The following is a 21,357-nucleotide window of genomic DNA, read 5'->3' as shown; positions in this document are numbered from 1 at the left end:
GTTAAGTCGACCCAGCTACTACCCCTCCTCAGTGCTAGAAGTCTGTCCCTGTAGGAGGAGCAGCAGAACAGAGCATGAGCCTATTCTTCAATCCCCCAATGCAAAGCCCAACATTTTAAGACAGAGTTTTACAAGCAGTTGTTTTAGCGGCTCCTACCTGGCCCGTCCTTCATGCCTGTGTGCCCTGGCTCACTTGTGCTGGTACAAGCGGTGAAACACAAAGTGAGTGAAATCACCCAGAGGAGAACAAAACCATACGAGCGGCTGAACTGGAACACAGCTGGGAGCGCTTCCCTAGGCAGCAAGGCTGGCTTAACGGGTTCCCAGCCTTGACTGCTCATTCCGACTCCCACACTGTTCGCTGCCCCCTCAGTTGTCATATGGATGTCTATGCAAGTTGTGATCACAGCAGCAGTCTCAGTTACACATACAAATATATTCCAGCCCCCTCCAATATGTATTTTTTGATTCTGGCCCATTTCAGGGACCCAGTTCATTGGCCCCAAAACAACTGTGCTGATAATCCTGCTGGGGGAATTACAAGGTGGGTGGAAGGGCCGGGGACAGCACCTCTTTAGCCACCTGAGGAAGAATAACTTCAGATTACATGCTCAGGACAACGGCCGCATTGTAAAGTGTCAAGGGAGCTCAGACAAAGCATAATCCTGTTTATTTTTGGACATCATTACGGAGAACAACAATAAGCAATCTCCACCCAAGGCCAGTTTACCACTCAGGACTCCCCTCCTGCAGGGCCTGTTCCCAGAAGGGGCTCGCTCCGCGCCCTGCGGCGCCGCCCCAATGCCTGCCAGAATCTGCTATCAGCCCTCGGCCAGAAAGGGAGTGCCTCTCTCCAAAATCTAGCAGTTCTGCACAACTCCCTGGTCTTTACTTGGTAACTTCCTTCGACCAGGTCAAACCCCAGGATGTGTACTTTCCCTCAGGCGGGTGTGATTTTCCAGAAATGTTTATGATTTAGGAAACTGACTGATGCAGTAACAAGGCTGGAAATTAGAAGAACGTTTCTAGTCATCAGACCAGCGAGGAGGGGGAACAACCTCTCAACAGAATTAATAAAGGCAAAAATCTAATGACTTTTAAGTTAGGGCATGGTTATGACAGGAATTCTACGACAGCAGGGCCACTGAGGTTTGTTTCTCCCTACATCCTTTAAGGAATGTTCAGAAAGGCGCTCGTGATTCCCTACAGCGCGACACTGCCCTGACGGGAGCTCCTGGAAACGGTGTGAAGAACTGCGCCTTTGGCAGGGAAAGAAAGGAAAAAAAGCTACATGATAGAAAACTTGTGACTTCTTAAAATTTGAAGCCAGAGCATGGAACTACGCAGTTCAGGCTTCCAATGTACATGCAAACAGCTGCTTGATCACATTTGATCAGCATCAACAGATCATATTTGGGTTTTACGGCTTTCACGGGTAGAAGCCTCTACCCGGCACGCCGTTTATCCGCCGAACACGAACGCGTGTGGGGACGGGGACGGCCCGTCGGGCTACCGCGAGGCAAGCGCGGCTGCCGCAAGGCCGGGCGCCGCCGAGCGCCACCGCGCCGGGCGACCCCGCCGCCCTGCGAGCTCCGCGCCGGGCCGCGCCGCCGCCGCGGTCAGTGCGGGCGCGGCCAGACGGCGGGAGCGGGGGGGCCGAGGCGGCGGGAGCGGGGGGCCGAGGCGGCGGGAGCGGGGGGGCGAGGCGGCGGGAGCGGGGGGGGGGCCAGGCGGCGGGAGCGGGACTCGAACCCGCGGCCGCCCGGCGCAGGCGCAGTGGCGGCGGGGGCCGCGGCCGTCCGCGGGCGCGCAGGGGAGGCCGGCTCCCGTCCGCCGGCCCGGCCCCGCCGCGCCCGCTGCCGCCGCCCTCCGCGGGCCCGGCCCAGGGGCAGCGCCGGGCGCGGGAGCGCGCAGGGATTCGGGCTGAGGCGCGGCGGTGCCCGGAGCGCGGCGCTGATGGATGTGACGCGCACGGCGGCGCTCCCCCTGCGCCGGCGGCGAGGCGGCCCTGCGCCCGTCAGCGGGGGCTGAGCGCGGCGGGAAGGCAGGCGCGGGGCTGCGCGGTGACGGCGCCCGCGGCACCTCACGGCTCGGTGCCGGGAGCGGCGGCGGGGGCGCTGCGAGCGCCGGGGGGCGGCGGTGCGGATCGGTGGCGCCGGGGCGCTCCGCGGCTGAGCCCCGCGCTGCGTTCCGGCCGGCCTGCGCAGGGCCCGGCGGGGCGATGTAGGGGACATGCCCTGACGGGACGGCGAGCGGACGGGCGCCGCCTGCGAGGGGGGAGCTACGGTTCGGCCGCGGCCGGCGGGGTCCCCGGGCGCCGCCGCTATGGCTGGGCCCGGCCTCTGGGCGAGCATCAAGTCCCTGCTGCGGAGGAGCGAGGACCCCTTGTTCCTGAACGACTCCAGTGCCTTTGACTTCTCGGACGAGGCGGGAGACGAGGACTTCCCCCGGTTCAACAAGCTCCGCGTGGTGGTGTCGGACGACGCCTCGGAGGCGGCCGCGGAGCCGCCGGTGAACGGGGTGCCGCTGGGCCTGCCCGCCGACGACGACTCCCTGCTGGAGCGGGACGTGGCCCTGCGCGGCGGCCGGGCCGGGCGGCCGGACCCCTGCAGCGGCTGCAGCAGCCGGCGGGAGCGCTCCAAGCAGAGGAGGGTGAAGAAGCGGCTGACGCTCGCTGCCCTCCTCTACCTCCTCTTCATGACGGGGGAGCTCATAGGTGAGTGGGGGGCAGCTTTTTGCCGTCTCCCCGGCCCGGGCGCTCCGGCCGTGGCTGTAAATATTTGCTAAGAGAAACCGTTTGTCATTTAGAGAGATCAGAGAGATTAGCTGCAAGTTCAGAGAGTGAGAAGGAGCACAGTCCACCTGTATTTTCCATGCAAGAAAGAAAGAGGAATTTGCAGCTTCCCTTACCCGAATCTCATCAGTCCCCCCAAATGGCATAAAATACACACTTTTTTGGTATGTCTAATGGCTTTTTATTTCTCCTGTTTTGTAAGTTTGTAAGGTGTTTTTAGCAAGGGAGAAATTGCATTTTGTTGCATACATAAATATAATAGGATGGATAATTTTATCCTCAGTATTTTTTAATTACTGCCATAAGATCTCACTGTGTTTGCAACAAGAGAAGAAGAGGGAAATACAGTTTTTAAGCGTGACATTTACCATAATAATAACAAAACTAGTCTTGGGGGGTATTTGTCCCTGTTCACCAGATACAGCAATACGCTCTGTTACTTACAACTGAAAAGACAAATCCTGAGCTATCAGTAACAACCCAGCGAAGAAGCCACTCTCTTGACGGCTTCCTGATGTCCTACTGTGCTCTGGACTAGCATGTGCAAAATAATAGGTACTTTGCCGCTTCCCATTACAACACTTAAGAATACGAAGTAGTTTGATTAAATTCTTTGTGCTTTTTGTTTGTTAGTACTTGGCAGAAGTAAGGACGGTGGGTTTTTACCTGGAAGTTTGTTCCTACATAAGCATCTGATTGTTTTTGGTTAGAAGAATGGATCTGGTGCCCAAGTTCAGCTTTGATTACTCCCTCATAGAGGCATGCTATCATTTGCTGTTCAGGTTGAAGAGACCCTGTGCATTACACAGCTGTCTCTACAAAATGTCAGTGCTTTATTTAATAGGCTATAGTGGCATAGGCTTGAAATAAAATTAAATTTGAAGGTCCCTTGGATGCATAGATAAACTATTAAGTGTTATGCCTCTGCCATTATCTAATAATTTTTGCAAAGCATAGTATTTATCTTTTAATCTCTGTTCACTTATCAATTTAATATCAGTGTCCTGTTACCATCTGTCTTTGGGATACGTCCATGCCGTTCGGGGCAAGTGTCTGCGTGGTGCTACTCAGCCTCCTGAAGAATGCTTAAACTCCCTCATCCACTTTCCCCTGGTCTGAAGTAGTGGGGAGCGTTACGCAGTGCCAGGACACTGATGTGTACGTTGAGCCAGGTCTCTCTAGCAGCTATTACAATTAGTTGCTTTTAAATTGCTTTCATTTTAACATACAAGTCTAAATCAGAGCTAATCGGATGAATTATTGGCCATAATTCACCAGAAAAAAAAAAATGAAGTCACAGAAGCTTTCTGGAAGTAAAGAACAGAGATGCCTCAGGTATGGTAACATGGGACCTACATCTTCCTCCTCACCTGCGCAAATTTGGTCAGCAACAACTGAAGATCTGATGTGTGCTTGTGTGAAGTGAGCTCATGCTCTTGGATCGCTTGTCCTAGGACAGCTGTGAATTGTATCTGTAAGACAGAAACTTCTACAAGATGGATAGGGAGCAAAATCATTGCTTGAGTATAAATAATACAGTTTGTCCCACGTACATAGAAAAAAATCCCTAGGAGAAATGGTCCGTTTCTCAGAGAGAGACCAGAGTACTGACTGTATCTGCACCAGTTTTATTTGGGGCCTTATTCTAGGAACGTGGGTTAATGGAAAAAAGTGGTTTTGTCCCTCAACGTCTCTCAGTGTGTGGTTGGTCATTAATAGCGCTGCCACAATACGTTGGCTCATCACGGTTAAGACACTTTGCATCAAACCTGTTGCAGGGGTCTGGTTGAATGCCTCCATTTGCCCCCTGGCTCCGTTTTTTTTTCTCTGGCTGCGATTTTGGTTCAGCATGAACTGAGGTAAATTTGATAAGCGACATAGTGTTATATCTCAGACCTAGACATCCTTTAACATGAGAGTGATTTTTTTTTTATTGTATTCATATCAGAGTTCTGATATATGCTGAATTTAGTTCATCTGAAGGCCCCCTTACTGAATAATATGTCTGAGCTGTTGGCAGCTTCATGCTCAAGTCACTAAGAGTGTATCTGTTGGGGGCTTTGGATCCAATTCACGCTATTGTAGACCTCTCCACAGCTAGTGCAGGGAGAGCTATAGAAATAATAGGTGTTGAGAGTAAAAATACTCTCATCACTGTCACATCATCTGTTGTTTCTCCCTTACAGCCAGGACTCCTGCAAGCTGAGCTCAGGGTGGCGGATTTGTCTGTACAAAGCATTAGTGCTGTAGTGTGGGCTCATCCTCCTTGGGTTTATGTGTGCTATTACCAGCCCTGTTTCATTATTTGGGCACCGAGGCAGACAGCGCTAAGGGCCAGACCCATAAAATATTCAGGCATCCAGCTTCCACAGAGAGTAAGTAGAGGGCTTGGGTGTCTCTGTACTTTTGTGGTTCTTGACCTGAATGACTTGTCATAGGGCAAGTCTTCGGCAGCAGAACGAGTAGTTAAAGACGGAGCCCTCAAGCCCTGGGTCAGTGCCCTACCTGTTCCATTTATTTCCCTCCAGCCCTGTGTTGTGTTCTGTCTGGTTGGTTTCAAATTTTGGAACTTTTTGAATTGATCTGTAGCTCAGGTATTTGGGAAACTTTGTTTGATCGTATAGGACATTTAACTGACTTCTTTCCATGATCTTTGACAGATTTGAGTTTCTGAGAAAAAGGCAGAAGACCCTATCAGACAATTAAATTGTTCAGTAAAAATCTTTCTGCTGTCTGTTACCGATGTCAAGATGAAGGAAAGCTCATTACCCCAGCCCACCTCAGTGTTGCTTAATTTGATGAACAGTCATTGCAAAAGTCAGATAACAACTTACACTTTGTGGGAACCATTTTGCATCAAGAAACAAAAAACATATTGCAAGTCCTAGTTAGCTTTTCTGACAGGCTTATGACGTTTTCAGCTATGTTTAGAGATTTCTAATTGATCGTCCATGAGGAGGACTGCTGTCCTTCACGGGTCACTGAAAATAGTGGTGAGCCATCAAGCTGTCTATTTGTAAAGGTTATAGATGTCTTTTTTTCCAAGTTGCCAATCGTGTTTAAACAGCCCTTAAGCAGTAGCTTTAACCAAGCAATGAACCGATACATTTGGAAACAGAGCACCTTTGATTTCAGAATTTCATAAATCTCAATTATGTTTTCTTAATCCACATGCTGCACTACGGTTAGCTTCAATACCTGAATTCCTTCTTTATAATTTTATTTTTAAAGTCTTTAAAAGCGAGAGACGAGCTGAAATAGAATTGACTCATCTTGGACTGAAGTGATTCTCAAAATTATTACACAAGAATTAACATACATACTTTAAATGATCACACATGTAAATTACTGAATTGAATGTCCGTAGATATAAATCGTTGTTTCTTCTGTGATGACTATAAAAGAGGCTGAGTTGCGCATTTCTAAGTCATATTTTTTAAAATTATGTGAGAACACAAAGTAACTCAGAAAGGAAAGGCATAACTCATTTTACTCAAAAAGCTGCTGCATTGCTAAATCTTAAAAACTCATTATTTTTGAGCTGTGATGGCCTTTGGAAAATTTCAGCCTCAGAAGAATTTGACTTAGGAACTTACGAACAACTGAAGAAGGGGGGATGGAGGAAAGGAACTGGTTGAAATGTGGGGTGTTTGGTAGTTACCCACAGTACAAGCAATACGGCAGTATCATCAGCCATGCTGCTTGTGTTTGGCTGGGAGGAGAGTGCAGCTCTGTCCGCAGGTGTGTACATACTAACACCCACAGCCAGAGGCTTTATGACTAGTCTTGAAAGCAATCAGTCAGTTGTGAATTCCCCTTTGCTATTTCCTCATGGTCAGCCTCTTCACTAAGACAGTTTTGATTGTATACGAAGATACCTTTACTGGAAACGTTAGTTGGAGCCTCAGGCCTGCCACATGGCACACCAGCTGCATGCTTTGCTCAGTAGAATTTAGAGGCTGAATGACAATCTCAAGGTAAAAAGAGAAACTAAATGAGAGGTGAGCTGACACTAAAGATGTGATCTTTTCTGAGAAAATGGGCTTACCTTCATGCATATGTAAGATAGCTCAGCCTGTCCTTGATTCCCCTTTAGATAAGGGATGCTTAAGAGAGAGGCGCATTGTTTAAATCTCTCACCCATCTAATAGTGGCGTTAGCAATTGAATTGGAACAAAGATATTAACCTTTGATCTGAGGTTATTTGTCTCAATGCAGCTCATAATTCCGAGAAAAAAATTATGGTAATAAATAACAAAGAAAAACTGTGCAAGTGAAAGTAATTGTCTGCAATATATATTGGCAGAACTTATACACCGCTCCCAGGACAGGGAGTAATGAAGGTTAGAAGATAATGTAATAAAAATAAAAAAGGGGCAGGGTAAATTTCCCTGCCATTGAGTCATTAGATTTCTGTCCCTGTTCTGTAATGTCAAAATGTTTAACAGACGTAGTTTAATGAAAGGATCAGCTGATTAAACATATATGCAATAATATATAGAGAAAAGAGACAAAACTATTTTGGGCCTGATCTTGCAAACTCTATGATGCAAGTAGTCTCTGTGAGAATAACAGCAGTGAATCCTTTCTATGTTACTCTTAATAGAAAGCGCACTTCACTGCGCTTGTAACTATGGTAGCTTTAAATTATAGCATGGCATTTTGATTGTAATGGCAAACCCCCCCTGTTTAGTGATTATAAGAAGGGCTCTCATGCACTTAATGCACTGTTCTGAAAATCAATAACTGAGCTGTGCCAAGAGGATATTATCTAGAATCATTAATGTCATACGTCCTGACTTTTCCAACTTTTTTTTCAGGTGGATATGTTGCTAACAGTCTAGCAATTATGACAGATGCACTTCATATGTTAACTGACCTTAGCGGTATCATTTTGACCCTGCTTGCTCTCTGGCTGTCTGCAAAATCTCCCACAAAGAGGTTCACTTTTGGATTTCATCGCTTAGGTATGTAGATACCAGCTTTTGCTATTAACAGAGTATTTTAAGCAACAACTGTAAAGATCACCTAATTCTAGAAGAATAGGTAACTAGAAAGAAAGTAGCAACAAACCTGAAAGTTGCTTTACGTTTAACACCATGACTCTAACGTTCTTTCACTGGCCATTGTGGATCTATTACATAGATCGTATTGCCACAAGGGAATGGATAATAAAAAAACAATTTTAAAAATTTTAAACCTCAGCCAAAAGTGAAGTTTGATGGCAGAGTTTCATTCACTGGGAGCAGGATGAGTCTCCCCTAGGAGACTTAGCAGGACTTAGCAGATTCAGAGTTAAATTCTGAATGGTTAATTCATATTCCATCTTAAAGAGGAAGCTTGGGGAATTGGATACATGGTGACATTGTAAATATGACTTCCTACAAATGAACCATGGCCTAAAAAGTTTAACAAGGGTTCAGAGGAGGGAAGCTGTCCCCAGCAAGAAGAAGGGTGGATATGCAGCTGTGTTTCGCAGCCCATCCATACTTACTGGGCTGTTGCATTAGGTCAGGCGCCTGTGCACCTTTGTGCTTTGGAATTGAGGCCGTTGAGCAAGAGACGGACACGTTCTTCGGTCACTCACTGCTGTACCACTATTACTGCTTGTGTGACACACTGAGGAGCTTGTTGGTGCAGGAGCTGTATGTGTTGGTCAGTTGTTGTTCATCACAGACTATTGTCCGTGCCCAGGATGTACAAAGTCCCATTGACTTCAGTAGAATTATGACACTAGAAAAAGGTCCTATTCAATGTGAAAAATGACATCTTAATCCAGAACTAAAGACTTCTGTAGAGCATATTATCAGAGAGCTCTGCCCTGCCAGAAGCCGTGTAAATCAGTATTCCTCTTGCACTCCCCAAATCACGCAAAGCAGAGGTCAAAATGTCCCATGGTTTCCCATAAAATAAGTTACTTAACCTCTGCCTGTTTTAGGTGTCTGTAAAAAGAAGCATAAACAGAATTATGTACTAAACCTCAGAAGGGTATTTTCAGGATTCATTACTTCATGTTTGGAAATGTAATGATGATAAAGGGTGTTTTCACATGACTGCTAACTGGATATAATAATTAATAATATATAGCTGCAGGTCTTGTAGATATTTTACCAAAAGCTTCAACCTTTATTTTTCATGAAATAGATAATTTCTAGTGTCACAGTTTACTACCTCTGCTCTATACATTCTATAGCATATATTTTTCAAGGAACTTCAGAGTCTTGTGTAGTCATTATTTGCAATTCTTATTTTGGCTGTTAGAACAGCAGTAGAATTCAACAACTCCATCACTCCTAGTCATTTGTCATCAGTTAGTCACTAATGCATGAATGCATAACTCTGTATGCTAGCAAAGATCTTTGGGGCTTTAGCAAGAAAGCATTAACAATGCCAGCATTTCCCATTACAAACTTTTCTTTCAAGAAGTTTTAATTTTGCAATAGGAGCTCCCCTAATACTGAAACCTGACCTTGCAGGTATGCCCCTGACATTTGCTCATACTCTCCAGAAGGATGTTTGCTAGCATTTATACATACTTTAACCCTACTTAAAAATAATTTGAGTAGTTTATGTGTCTTGGTAACTTTTCTAAAACTAAGAAGTACATACATTGATCATGCCATGGCCTAGCTTAAAACAGGAGTTAATCTTAAGAAAAAGAAAAGAAACTTATTTAACCATTAAAATCTTACTCAGTTCTGTAAATTTTGCAGACTTTTCAATTAATTAATTTGAGGGCTCCATAGCACTTCACAAACACAAATCCCTGAGGATTCCTGCCACGTCACTTTCTGTACCTTTTTTTTTTTTTCTGTTTTAGTGCCAAGAAAAATACTGGCCAGACTGATCCACTGGTGGTCCATGGGCCACAACTGGCCCATAGAATTAGTCCATATTGCCCACCATCTTCTCCCTGGGCACCATCTTCTGCCTGGGAGAAGCTACAGGGAACAGCTTCTCAGTTCTGCAGCAATTACTCCTCCTTTTCTGTTGCCCAGTGCCAGTAGGTGGTCAAACGCTAGAACAGGTTGCGAAGTCTCCACAGTTGGAAACACTCAAAACCCAACTGGATGCAGCCCTGGGCAACCTGCTGTAGCTGACCGACCCTGCTTTGAGCAGGACTACACATTTTGCAGGGGTGCCTTTGTACTGCAGCCATTCCGCGCGAGTAGCAGCAGCGCAGCTCTCTCTGTAGGAGGAGGACGACTACAGCCTGGGGGTCAGGGGAAGGGTTTCTGTGGCTGCAATGAGGAAGGGGAAGTGGGTAAAGGCCCTCCAAGAGACCCCCAAACCTTGACCTAGGCTCTGCAAGTACAGAAGATGGGATGGTTCAAAATTACTATACAAAGTTTGTTAAAGTCCCATTTGCGAAATTTATTTGCCTGATTTTAGGCACCCAATCTGAGCGCTGTGGCCTGAGGGCCCAGTTTCACACATCAGTGAATGCTGGCAATGGAGCACAGCTGCTTCTAGGGTATATCCTCGCTGTAACACATTTTTCCAAATAACCTGTATGTAAGAAGCTTGTCAGCAATTAATATGAGCTCAACAATAGCTTGAATTTCATGAGAGAGATGTTAAAACATGACAGAATGTTAAAAATAGGGTACAGATTGAGCATCTGTCACAGAAAAAATGCGGAGCATTTGTTTAAAGCTGGGAATATGTGCAAGAACTATCTCATCGCTGACCTGCTTTGCATTAAGTTTTAAGATAATCTATATGTACAGTAAGCATGAAAACATTCTACCGAACAGTGTTTCTGGTGCTCATTATCACTTTTGTTTGCAGAATGATGAATTTTCAATCTTGTTCCCATAAACATTGCATTGTAAAGACAACAGACGTATTAGTTGTTTAGTCAAATTCCAGAAGGAAATTAGCACTAGTTTTCATTTATTTGAATTCTTTTTGAATACATAATATGTATGCTCCATCTTCACTTTTATTCCATTTTCAGTGGTGAAAAGGAAGCTGACAGATTCAGGAATGGGTTAGAAAAGTGAAGACAAAATAAGAGAAATTGCAGTCATGTCTAAAAAGGATTATATTCTTGAAGCCAAAAATAGTTCCGTTTCACCACCAAGTGGAGATACCTCCTTCTCAGCAAGACACTGAGCAGATTTAAGCATAGATATGGAACCTGGCATTTTTCCATTGCTGCAGAGACAATGTTAGTAATGACAGAATCAGTCAGTCCACTGAGACAGTGCTTAGTTCATTTCAGAAGAAGTGAAAGATCTCAGCACAAATCTACAATGCTGACATGACAATGACTCCGTGAAAGAAACTGCAAGGAAAACACTGGTTTCCGTTGCAGAAAGCATGGAAACCACAATATGTTATTTCTCTGGTAAATGCTAATGTGCTAAGGCTTCACAAATTTTTTAAAAAGCATTCTGGAAAACCTTCTAAGCAATGTATTATTTTTTTTTAAGGCTGTTGCCCTGAATAGTCTGCCTGCTTTGTACAGAACACTATCACTTGCATGGGTATTTCCAGGATTTTTCATGTTGCTCTGAAATCATCTGAGATTGTGACAGTTGCCTTTCAGAGCCTTGTTACTGCCTGGTAATGCTGGTACTCATCCAGGCATTGACACGCTACTGAACAGCTGAAGGCGTTGGTGTGAGTTTCTTCTCCCGTAACGTTAAAAATTCAGTGGATGGATCAAGTGATTTTGGTGATATTAAAATGCTTATATAGTTGCATGTTTTTTACTGTAGTATTCAATAAATAAAATTAACAGTTCTGTGTTAGAAATGACACCTTCTGCAGTAACCAAAGTTGTACAATACACTGACAGATTCAAAGCAGAGGGAGAAGCGAGGCAATTCTCAGATCAGTATTCTTAGAGCTATGATACAGCCAAGAGCAAAATCTTGCCCTTACTGGGGAATAAATCAGGGCAGTATGTGTGGAACAAGGGGGAAGAACAACCATTACAGTTCCAAGTAAATTAATTCCAACTCTGATCTTTCAATTCACACAGGAAGGCTAAGATCCCAGTGATCCATCTGGCAGGTGACAGTAATGAGCATTATGCATAATGATTACAGATTACTCAGGCATGGCTGCAGATTTACATGCAATACAGTGGAGCCAGCATTAAGGCTTTCCCAGTGCTTTTTGTAAAGCCCTGTATTAAGTTGCTTATAACTGAGACGTTCTTAACTGGGCCAGTGTTCTCTCTGTTGGGTATCTTGCCTTTTTTTTTTTTTTTTTTTTTAAGTTTCAGCTGCGACAGGGCAATCATTTTCAGAATATGAAACTAGAGGGTAGAAGTATGTTTATGTTAAAAGGAATGTAGTGACCCATTTGGAAGTACCTATATTCTTTATAGTAGGACCTTAAAACTGTAGTGTGGACTCATCCTTCTCAGGTTAATGTATGCTATTACCAGCCCAATTTCATGACTTGGGTACTGAGGCAGACAGCACTAAGGTCCAGACCCATAAAATATTCAGGCCGATTTACCTCACATCAGAACAGCAGGAGCCTTGTAGAGAGCTGTAACCACTTTCCATAGGTGTAAATGGTAGTGGAAGATGCAGGAAAATGAAATATTAAGAGTTTTTATTAACTTTCTAATTTTCTCTTTATTTAGACGTATGTGCCCTATTGAAAGTCCCTACTGATTAGATAAAATTCCTACACCAAAGTGTTGGTCATAACACTCTCACTTTTGTGAAATACGAGTATTTGGTAAACATTAGATAATGTTAAAGCAGCGTATTACACCAATACAGAAACTTATATTAAGTAATCCTTCATAGCTGAAATCTGTAATAAATAATGCATATGTACAAGAAGCTTAGGAGTAATATGTCTGACAAGTTTGTACTGTTCAGTTTCTTAATCTTCTTGTAATTTTCTCTTCATCCTAAATACAAAAGGGTCTATAAAAGTCATTTCTAAATCCAGCTTAATACTGGGGACAGCTGAAGTCAAGCTTTCTCTTATTTGTAGGTGGGCTAGTGATGTTTGAGACCGCCTATCTTCCTCTCCCCTCGACAGGGCCTTTGCGGTTTCTCAGGCGAAACTTTTGGGTTGTCTGAAGAAGTCACAGTCATCGCCCATGCAGAAGTTTTCAGAGAAAACGTAATTTGGGGATGTACTGACAGGGAAACATGAAGGAGTTGATTAGAACAAACTCCATTTGCTAATCCTATTTTACGAGTTTTATTTACCGCGCAACTCGTTAGTTGTGCATTAGTGTTATAATACACATAAAACAGTTAAAATAGTTAAGGCTCTGTCCGCATTCTAATTTGGAAATAGAAATAGATCTGCGACTCACTTTTGTAATGTTGTTTCCTTTCTGTTTGCAGAAGTATTGTCAGCCATCATTAGTGTATTGCTGGTCTATATCCTTATGGCATTCCTCTTGTATGAAGCTGTTCAAAGAACTATCCATATGGACTATGAAATAAATGGCGATATCATGCTGATTACAGCAGCCGTTGGTGTTGCAGTTAACTTAATGTAAGATCTCCCTTTCTCTCCATTAACATTCATAAATGTATTTCTGAATAAGCTGCTAATTCATTCATGGCCTGTAACTTTCTCATGGGATGTAATTTTGCTAGACCTCTTCATTTTCATTAATAAGACAAGAAATGATACTGAGTATTATTTTTTCAATTCTTTGGTTTAAAAGGAAAGAAAAAGAAAAAAGCAACAAAACCCCCCACCCACCAAACCCTAAAGCCTGTTTCTTGGAGTGTTTTTCTTCTTTCACTTTCAGAATGGGTTTTTTGCTGAATCAATCTGGCCACCTTCACTCCCACTCCCATTCCCACCCTCACTCTCACGTACCTCAGTCGAACTCTCCTAACACAGCCCACAGCAGCAGCCATGGACACAGCAGCCTTGCCGTGAGAGCAGCATTTGTACATGCCCTTGGGGACCTGGTACAAAGTATTGGTGTGCTCGTAGCTGCATATATCATACGCTTTAAGGTAAGGAATGGCTACTCTTTGAGGCAGGGTGGAATTTTTTTAATTTCAACTCCGGTGATTAAATTAAAAAGGGACTTGTTTTTGTAAGTTATTAAAAAATACTGTGTGATATTCTATTATAAGCTTTGTATATTCATGCAAAATAAGCAAAGACTATCTCTATTATATATTTTGTACCTATTCAAACAAAAAGAAATATTAATGAAAGTTGGAGCTAGAAGTAACTGCATTTTCTGAGACACATTTTTGTAAGTGAGCTCATTTTCATACATGCTTTAACACTTTGGAACCTCCCTTGCAGCCAGAGTACAAGATTGCTGATCCTATATGTACATATGTATTCTCCATACTGGTGGTTTTGACAACAGTTCGAATTCTGTGTGACACAGGAGTTATTATTCTGGAAGGTAAGACCTGTGCACAGTCTGCAGTACTTGACGTGTCAAATACCAGTGAGCGCTGGCACTTTTTTGACATCATGATCACCGTCTCTAACAAAGTGGATTGTGTCTGGAGACCTGTTTATCCTGCTGCTGCTTTAGTCTGTTGGTTCTTGATGGCTCATCTAAGTTGCAGCAGTCTTTAGGTGTCTTTGTCCTCTGCAGTGAAATGTACAGAACTTTCTTGGGTGTCTGCAGTGGCTGTCAGCTAAACTAAGTGAACATTTACCCAGACTCAGTTCTACACTTTCACTTTAATTATTGTAAAGTTAAAGCGAATGTGAATGCATGTAAAAGGAGGAAGCAAGCTTAGGCCAAATGGCTGGAGAGGTGGTTCATGCCTGTCCTGTCTTCCCCTTTTCCCCAAGTGCTGTTGTATTACTTGCGTGCTTCTACTGTTACCATAGGGGAAGATACAAGTAAAGAGTGGTGTAAAAAGGAAGAAGAAAAAAAAAGAAAGAAAAAGCTGAACAAAAGCTGAAGAATCTTATCTCATGTGGTGACTTAGAGGGAAAGATGCCAGCAACATTCTTTGCATTATTATAACTAACATGCCAACTCTTACTGCTTGATCTAGTACTTTTACCTTATGAAAGTGAAAATGTTAAGGATGGGAGAAAAATCCTAGATTTTAGCTGCACCTTCCTAGCTGTCTCGTGAGCTATTATTGACTTAACTTTTATTATGTTACGAGGTTAAATCAAGGACCTCAAAATCTTCAATGTCAAGTGCTTTTGCTGTCACTTAGGAGGGAAAAAAAATCCAACAAAATGGAAGTTCACCAAGAAGGCAAAAATGGTAAAATTTGCTTAAGAAACCTCAATTAGCTCCGAGGCAATAGCTAAGATTTAGCTGAAGAAAACAGATAAGACAAACTAATTGTGTATCAGATTCCAGATGTTTGAGTTGTAGCTGTTTGCCTAGGTATCCCAGTTGTCATAAAAATCTCCACATTAATGATGCTATTAGAAGTGATGATAGGTGGGCTTTATGTATTCTAGGGAATTTTTTCCAGCTCAAATTCAGGGTCTCCAGAGAATGGACTTGCATTTATATTGGAGACTACTGCTACAACATCAGGGTCCTTGGAGTTGTATCAGCTTTCAGTATTCATTTTAACTTAAGTTTCATTGTTATACTAGGAATGCTAAATTAAAAACTTAAATTATTATCTAATACAATAAATGATATTCTAGCTTTTAATATAGATTTATAAAGCAGCATGGAAGTCTATCAACAGCATGATGTGAGATACCAAAATTTAAGTCCATATTTCCTGGGAAAAAGCAAGCTGTAGAAATAATAACCAGGCAGTTAGCTACTTATTTATCAGCTAAATAATTTTCTGTTAGTCTTCACTAGAAGGAAAATTTTGTCTAATACGAGACAACCCGAGACACTGAACTTTCAAAAGAGATGGTACTGGAACTAACAATTTAAAAGACAGGCATCAGGTTCAGAGAGGAGTCATCCAAAAATTCTGAAGAAATTTGAGAAGCAAGTGGCTGAACTCCTCATAGTATATCTAATCAAACTTCATAAAACTGGAAGATAAGCAGTAAAAAGCTATGATAGAAACAGAACTATTCAGAAACGGAGTTTGTTCAGTATTTTTGTACTAGTTTTTGAGCCCATGTTGATCATCTAAAATTTTGATTCTGCCCTTTGTACAGCTAAAGGGTGGAATAGGGAAGCTATAGAGGTGCTATAGCTGCTGAAAATACTATGTCCAGAAGGACTTGATCAGTGCAATCACTGGTTTGCCAAGGTGCCATGCTATAAGACAAAAGTCATACGTGTTAACCACTGCAGATTGATTACCAGGGGCGTTTGGAAATGATACCAGTTACCTGAAGAGAGACGTTTCAGGAGACAGTAGGAGGCAGGCCCTAGCATTTTTTTTTTTTTTTTAGATTCCGACCTTAGAGTCTGGTCTAAGCAGTTACTAGGGGTTAGAAGCTGCAGTAAAGTTGGCTGCACAAGGACATTGCTCCAAAGGATCTAATGCTGGCTATTGCCAGAGAGCCGATTCTGGACAGGACAAATTACATTTGAGACAACACTGCAATTCCTGTACAACTTCTGTACCCATACTGGACTTAATATGCCAGTTTGCATATTCTTCTCTGTTGATAACTTGGAAGTTACTCATCACTTCCAACAGCACAAATTATAAACTCTTTTGACATTGAGATCTGTCATGACATTTTAAAGGCCACTGAGAGTTTGCAGAAGACAGAATTAATTTTATCTCATGTTTGGTATCACAGGAGTTCCAAGGCATTTAAATGTGGATCGCATTAAGGAAGACTTGATGAAAATTGAAGATGTTTATTCTATAGAAGATTTAAATGTTTGGTCTCTCACTGCAGGCAAAACAACTGCCATAGTCCACTTGCAACTAGGTAAGCTGCTGTATAGCATAATTCTAAATTAAATCTAAGTGTAGGAAAAAACCCCACTCTCTCTTCCTATTGTTATTTAAGTTGAACTACGCAATATCATTCTGGGAAAAAATAATCTACTAACTATGGTTTTGTACAGCAAGGTATAGAATGCATTGGCCCAGAAAGACATGAAATGAAATGAAATGAAAATTGTGCAAAGAAAATATATTCATACTGAAATATCCAGTACAGATTCTTTGGGTAGGGATTAAAAAAATACAAAAAAGAAAAAGGATTTCTTCTCAGAAATTCCCTTATTTTGTCCAGGGAAAGACAGGGTGAAGTTCTAATGTGGAACAATCTGACATATGAAAAATAAATGTGTTTTGCCAAAACATGTTGATTTAGACATCTATCAGTACTATGAATATTAATTCTTAGTAAGAAAGCTCATTTTTTTGGGGGGTGGGGAGTGTTATCTAACACACACAATTTTATGAAGATGTGTCTAGTTAGAGGGTATAGACCTAAAGTTGTAAAATAATATATAGAGAGTACACAGTGACCACAGAACAATATTAAATTAATACATGAGTGTGAACAAAGATTATTCTAGGTGATAACACTGTGGAAACTTTAAGAACAGCTGGATTGTTCAGGTTTCTTGAGGAGTGAATTCTATTAATTATTTTCTTGGTCTTTTAGTTCCTGGTAGTTCATCTAAATGGGAGGAAGTTCAGTCCAAGGCCCGACAACTGCTGCTGAACACGTTTGGGATGTACAAGTGCTCTGTCCAGCTTCAGAGCTACAAACAGGAAATGAGCAAAACCTGCGCAAGTTGTCAGAGTTCCAGTGCCTAATTTCGTATGTTTTGGGAACTGCTGCCTTATTCTTTATCTTGTAGTCAAAGACTGAGAGCAATAAATGCAAAGTGAAAATGATCAAATAGAAACCATTGATATGTGGATTTGTACCATGTAACATGCAGCGGGGAGAACTGGTGCTGCAAAAAGTGCAGTGGTTGCCCTACAGAACATGTATTTCACTCTCTCCCTTGTACTGGATTATTCAATTTATTATGATTTTGGGACAAAGCTGTTTTCGGATTATTGTTTACAAACTGCAATGTGGCTCTGCAGATACCTCACAAATTACAGTCCAATATTGTCCTTTAGGAACTATGTACCACAAAATACCTGCGCTCCAAATGGAGCATCAAGTATTCAGTATTTCAATTAAAGTCTCTAATGCTGATCATGCCAGGGTTCCATAATATCTCATGAGCCCTGAATTCATTATACACTATTTTTGCAATAGTAATTTTCATACAATATCTTAAACTATAATGTACACAGTGCTAGTTGAATTCTTTTGGAAACTGTCTCTTTGGAGACACTGCAAAATACAGAATTTACTGTACCCAGACCAGAAAGTTAGCTTTAATCTGGGCCTTCGGAGATCCAGACAAGAAGATCCTTGCCCAGACTTCTGGTATTTAACTAGAGACCCAACACTGGACCCAAAGTGTTCTAAGTGATCAGTTATCTTTAATGTATTTTAGAATAGGGTTTATACATTAGAAACAGGTTATTTATTTTACGAAGTTTTGATTTGTAAGATGAATTTATTATTAATAATCCTGAATGTCTAAACCAACATTTGATTCACATTAAAAGGCCAGTTGATTAGCATGCATTCTAATTATAATTAATAAATGTCCTGTAATTGATCATTTTTCCATTATTGTTTTGTTTTAAAAGAAAAATCAAATGATAGAAACTATGCTTGACATGGAGATACTCTCAAACGCAATCTATAAACATGCAAAATACTTGCGTCTTCTAACAGGAAAGTGGGGAGCAGAAGTTTTAGATATGTGCTATTCCCTCAGCAACAGATCTCTGACCTTTTCATCTTTGCTTTGAGCAGAGTATGGCAGTATCCTGACAGGAAGGCCACTGCAACAGCAGTCCCTCACTACTGAACTTTATGAATAAAGCAAAATCCAAGAAAGCTCAGTAATGTAATTGCGTTGGACAACAATATCCTAATATTGTGTTGGACAACAAAATCCTAACAACCTACAGAGGTAGAAAGGCCTTTTCTTATTTACAGAGGGATGAGGCAATTTGAAAAGACTATTCATCCTCAAAGTCCACAAAACTGAATTGCTTAGTCTCACGGTTCTGCAGAACTTCCACTGATGTCAAAAGTAGTTCTGTATGTGGATCAGAAAGGAAAATTTTTGCCCAGTAATAGATATTGTGATATTCAGCTGTGAATACTTAAGCTATTGTCTGTTCTGAAACTTGCTAGGGTTTCACATATTCTTCAGGCTGATTTATACCTGCAATTGGTGGTAACAATCTTGGCTTCTTTTCTCCCCTTTTTTTGAGGTAGGGGTCACGCGATGAATTTTGAGAGGTGAAAACTGACAGCACAGTATTAATTTGGACAAAGTGCACATAACACTGGATTATGTTTGTATCTGTTCTGGCAAGAAATGGGAACACGTGAGTACAGCATGGGAGCACATACAGCTCAGAGGCAAAGTAGCACTGTACTGGGGAAGTTAATGCTTCAATACAAACACTATCATTAATTAAGCCATATCACAGTTCATGAAAAATGTGCATCCCATCTTTACAAACTTACTGGGAAACAGTACCACAAATAAACAACAGGTATTTTGCACCTACTAATACTCAAATAGGTTTTAATTAAATTGGAATTTACAGTTGCTGTAATTAGAAGTTGAAGTACAGTAGACGTATTTGGAGTTTTTTTTATTGTAATAATTTACTACACATTTGTCTAATTGAAGAATAAAAGAAATGTGTTGCTTTATTGTGGGTTTTATTAAATCAATGATTAAACTTCACATTGTTGTCTTATAAAATATTTATTTGTATTGCTGTCTCTTGTCATCATTTTGGATTCTTACAGCAGCTGTTTTTTGAAGTGTCTGAACACTCAACCTTAGCTCAGTTTGGGGATGCTATATATAGAATGAATTATGTCTCCCTCTTGAGTCGGAACAATTTAAGTCTTGTTATTTCCCGTGCAGTAATTGCACTTTAGAAAATATAAGCTGACAAAGCATGGTGAAGGAGCAACCATAAAACAACTGGCAAAACATTCTTGAAACCCTACCTTCACCCTTGAGGGGCCTTTGTTATCAAAGCCTATAGATTGGAAGGAGTTCAGAGAAAAAGCGACAGAAGATGAAATGAGAATCAAGAATAAAAGAATGAATGCATCTATCTCAGTGAGATCCTGAAGTGTACGTGCCCTGTTTTAAGCTCTAACTAAGCTCACATGGAGATTTATATCTGTGTGGTCTACCTCTAATCCTTTTCTTATTCTTTATAAATTATTCAGGGCACAGGTTGTCTGGCACTGGTATGTTTAATGTAAGAATCCAGTATTCTTCTGAATCTGCTATTAATCAACATCAAAAGGAATATGCATATTATCACTTATAATACTCCTAGTGATGGAATAAATGAGCACAACAGAACTGTAAAAATAACCAAGTAGAAATAGTTAGTATGCTTACTTACAAGGATAGAGAAATATTCAGAAAATAACACTGGTTTGCGAATAAACTACCAGGAATTTATGACCTAATACACAATAACAGTACTCAGGAAGTACAAGTGCCTATAAAAGACGACAAGTTGTTTTTATAGACATTGCAAGGTCATTTTCACTACCAGCTTAGAGGAAAGGGGCCTTCATATAAATAAGAATTGAGTCTAACGTCTTTCCAAGCAGCTCTCCAGCACATCCAGATTATTTCATTTACACACTCTTACACTGCTCTTTTCCTTCTACAAAATCCTCTGCTTGAAATTAAAATGCATTTACTTGTCGGGATTTCTCTCTCACCAAGAGACTCACAAGATTTGAGCAAGTTCCCACAAATAGTGTCCTTGCTTTCCAGAGCTGTGCTGCAATATTCTTGCTGACTGAACAGCTGAAATCCTGTGAAAATTCTGCCAGCTCTTAACAGTCTACGTTGGGAAGAGATTTTTTCCTTTCTTAATCTGTGATAGTCAACCATCCTTTTCTGAAGCATGGATACAGCTTTGATGACAGCCTACTCATATGAGTCAATAAAGCATTTTTATATCAAGCAGAATGCAAACCCTTGCATCCCACTCTTCTATTCTGAAACCTTCTTATCCTAAGAAGAAAATTAACAGAAACCTATTTTATTTCAAAATGTTTTCCTTGCTTAATTTTGTGAGGTTTTTTGTTTGTTTTGTTTTTTAAATTGTGTTGACATTTAGTCCTTTCAATACCAGCAGCATTTCTTTCTACACCAGCAGAATTACCATTTAAAATATCATACCTGAATCTGGTCTTCGATTATTTTACTACTGCCCATTTCTGCTATTTCTTGCAGAATCACGCCCACTTGGCAGAATGACTAAGAAAAGCAGCCAGCTGGCATTTAGAAGTAACTTTCTGACATAAAACCAAGAAACCCAAAAGACACCCACCAACTAATGAGTAGTAAGTCTGTTGTTCAGGTATTTTGGCAGAATCTCATGAGGATGCTGCCTTGATGCTACATAGAGCAGGGCTGTTAGGTATTATTTCTCTCCACAGATACTAAGAGAGTATGATAAATGAAGATAGGCCGTTGGGTAATTAAACACGATATGTACTGCAGTAGCTTCCTAGACTCCAATAAGCTAGTCCCTTTTCAGAGAAGAAGTTCCCTTGAGATCTCAAGGGGAGGGGACAATCCACTGTAAATACCCGGC

The 21,357-nt window shown here is 41.6% G+C and overlaps 1 protein-coding gene across 2 annotated transcripts; it reads left to right on the top strand.

Moving 5' to 3' along the window:
* The first annotated feature begins 1,790 nt into the window (after positions 1-1,790).
* On the top strand, positions 1,791-19,493 carry SLC30A4 (solute carrier family 30 member 4). 2 transcript variants are annotated; one of them, XM_087743733.1, is made up of 8 exons: positions 1,791-2,716; positions 7,615-7,761; positions 13,126-13,279; positions 13,542-13,755; positions 14,057-14,162; positions 16,466-16,600; positions 17,288-17,446; positions 18,983-19,493. In XM_087743733.1, exons 1-7 carry the CDS (start codon positions 2,326-2,328, stop codon positions 17,440-17,442), a joined length of 1,302 nt encoding a protein of 433 aa, XP_087599859.1. In that variant the 5' UTR covers positions 1,791-2,325; the 3' UTR covers positions 17,443-17,446; positions 18,983-19,493. The 2 variants fall into 2 exon arrangements, with proteins under 2 accessions (XP_087599859.1, XP_009468546.2); XM_009470271.2 differs by having other exon boundaries at positions 17,288-19,493.
* Positions 19,494-21,357: the final 1,864 nt, after the last annotated feature.

The sequence above is a fragment of the Nipponia nippon genome, unplaced genomic scaffold (genome assembly GCF_047370975.1).
Source record: "Nipponia nippon isolate SJK-2023a ecotype South Korea unplaced genomic scaffold, ASM4737097v1 scaffold_9, whole genome shotgun sequence".
NCBI classification, from domain to species: Eukaryota; Metazoa; Chordata; class Aves; order Pelecaniformes; family Threskiornithidae; genus Nipponia; species Nipponia nippon.
This window is presented reverse-complemented; position numbering and strand designations above follow the sequence as displayed.